This window comes from Rhagoletis pomonella, unplaced genomic scaffold (assembly GCF_013731165.1).
Source record: "Rhagoletis pomonella isolate Grant_MI unplaced genomic scaffold, Rhpom_1.0 Rhpom_scaffold_00451, whole genome shotgun sequence".
Taxonomy (NCBI): Eukaryota; Metazoa; Arthropoda; class Insecta; order Diptera; family Tephritidae; genus Rhagoletis; species Rhagoletis pomonella.
Genome location: NW_023459005.1, coordinates 65,491 through 66,668, shown reverse-complemented (window position 1 = coordinate 66,668; position 1,178 = coordinate 65,491). Strand labels below are relative to the sequence as shown.

At 36.6% G+C, this 1,178-nt stretch overlaps 1 protein-coding gene across 1 annotated transcript; it reads left to right on the top strand.

Moving 5' to 3' along the window:
- The first annotated feature begins 351 nt into the window (after positions 1-351).
- Positions 352-915, top strand: LOC118750919 (methanethiol oxidase-like). The gene has a single exon (XM_036485663.1). The coding sequence runs from the start codon at positions 352-354 to the stop codon at positions 898-900; it is 549 nt and encodes a 182-aa protein (XP_036341556.1). The 3' UTR covers positions 901-915.
- Positions 916-1,178: the final 263 nt, after the last annotated feature.

Here is a 1,178-nt window from a genome sequence, read left to right as displayed (position 1 = left end):
TAATCGATTTCTCTTTTCATTCTGATCATTTATGTATACATTTGTCTATATCTATCTCGATTCGTTTTGCCTGTTACAAACAACCGTTATGTGAACAAAGTTATAATACCCTTGTGCACAAGTGCGCTCGGGTATAAAAATTATATTCGTTTTGAAATAAAATTTGTTTGTATGGGAGCCCCCCGCCTGCTCCCCCTGAATTTCGTTCTGGCTATGCCCACGGGTACGTACTTAATCAACTTTATCATGGCAATTTTCCCAATATTGAATTAAAATCGGTACTTTAAAATAATTTGGACCCTAATTATTGTTAACTTATTTATTATTTATTAACTTATGTATTGCACGAAAATGAGCTTACAATCACCTTATTTATTCTCCTACTGTTTTAGAGGCTGGCGGAATGAAGACTTGAATGATTTAAATCAATATGGCTGCCGGTTGAATTTTTATAACTGGTCTTCACATACCTTATATCAAACTATTGATTTGGGTCCCGATGGTATAACTCCACTTGAAGTTCGTTTTATGCATGATCCAAAACGTCCGGATGGATTTGTGGGTGCCTGCTTGTATGCAAATATATTTTATTTTAAAAAGATGTTTGATTCTGACGAATTTGTCGCAAAAAAAGCAATCGATATACCACCGAAACTTATCTCAATTAATGGTGAGGACGCACATCTTTTACATGGTATGGTTTCCGACATAATTCTATCATTGGACGATAAATTTCTGTATTTGAGTTGCTGGTTGCATGGTGACGTGCGTCAATACGATGTTACTGACCCAGAAAATCCTAAACTTAAGGGTCAGCTGTTTTTAGGAGGATCTGTTTGCAGTGATTTGCACAACGTGGAAGTAATTGAGGATAAAGAACTGGAGGTTTGTACTACATAAGTTGAAAAATTTTAGTATTAAGCATAAACCAGTTTCTGCAAGCGTACGTAAACTACCGATCAATAGCAAGACGCGTAGAGTATTTACTTTGCCTTCCGCAACTACTGCGAGTAAAAGGTATTTGACAGTAGAGTACTCTACTGGTAGCACTTGAGTATTTTCGAAGAAAACATACATTTGTGGCAAGAATGATAGAAGAATTTTCTGGATCGTGCATTTGTGGTATCTGAATAAAACTAAGGACAGGATTGTAGTGGAGCGATGAAGAGCGCGACGAG

Excerpts from the sequence above, each read along its gene's own strand:
- LOC118750919 (XM_036485663.1), top strand. The coding sequence starts at position 352 with ATGAGCTTACAATCACCTTATTTATTCTCCTACTGTTTTAGAGGCTGG.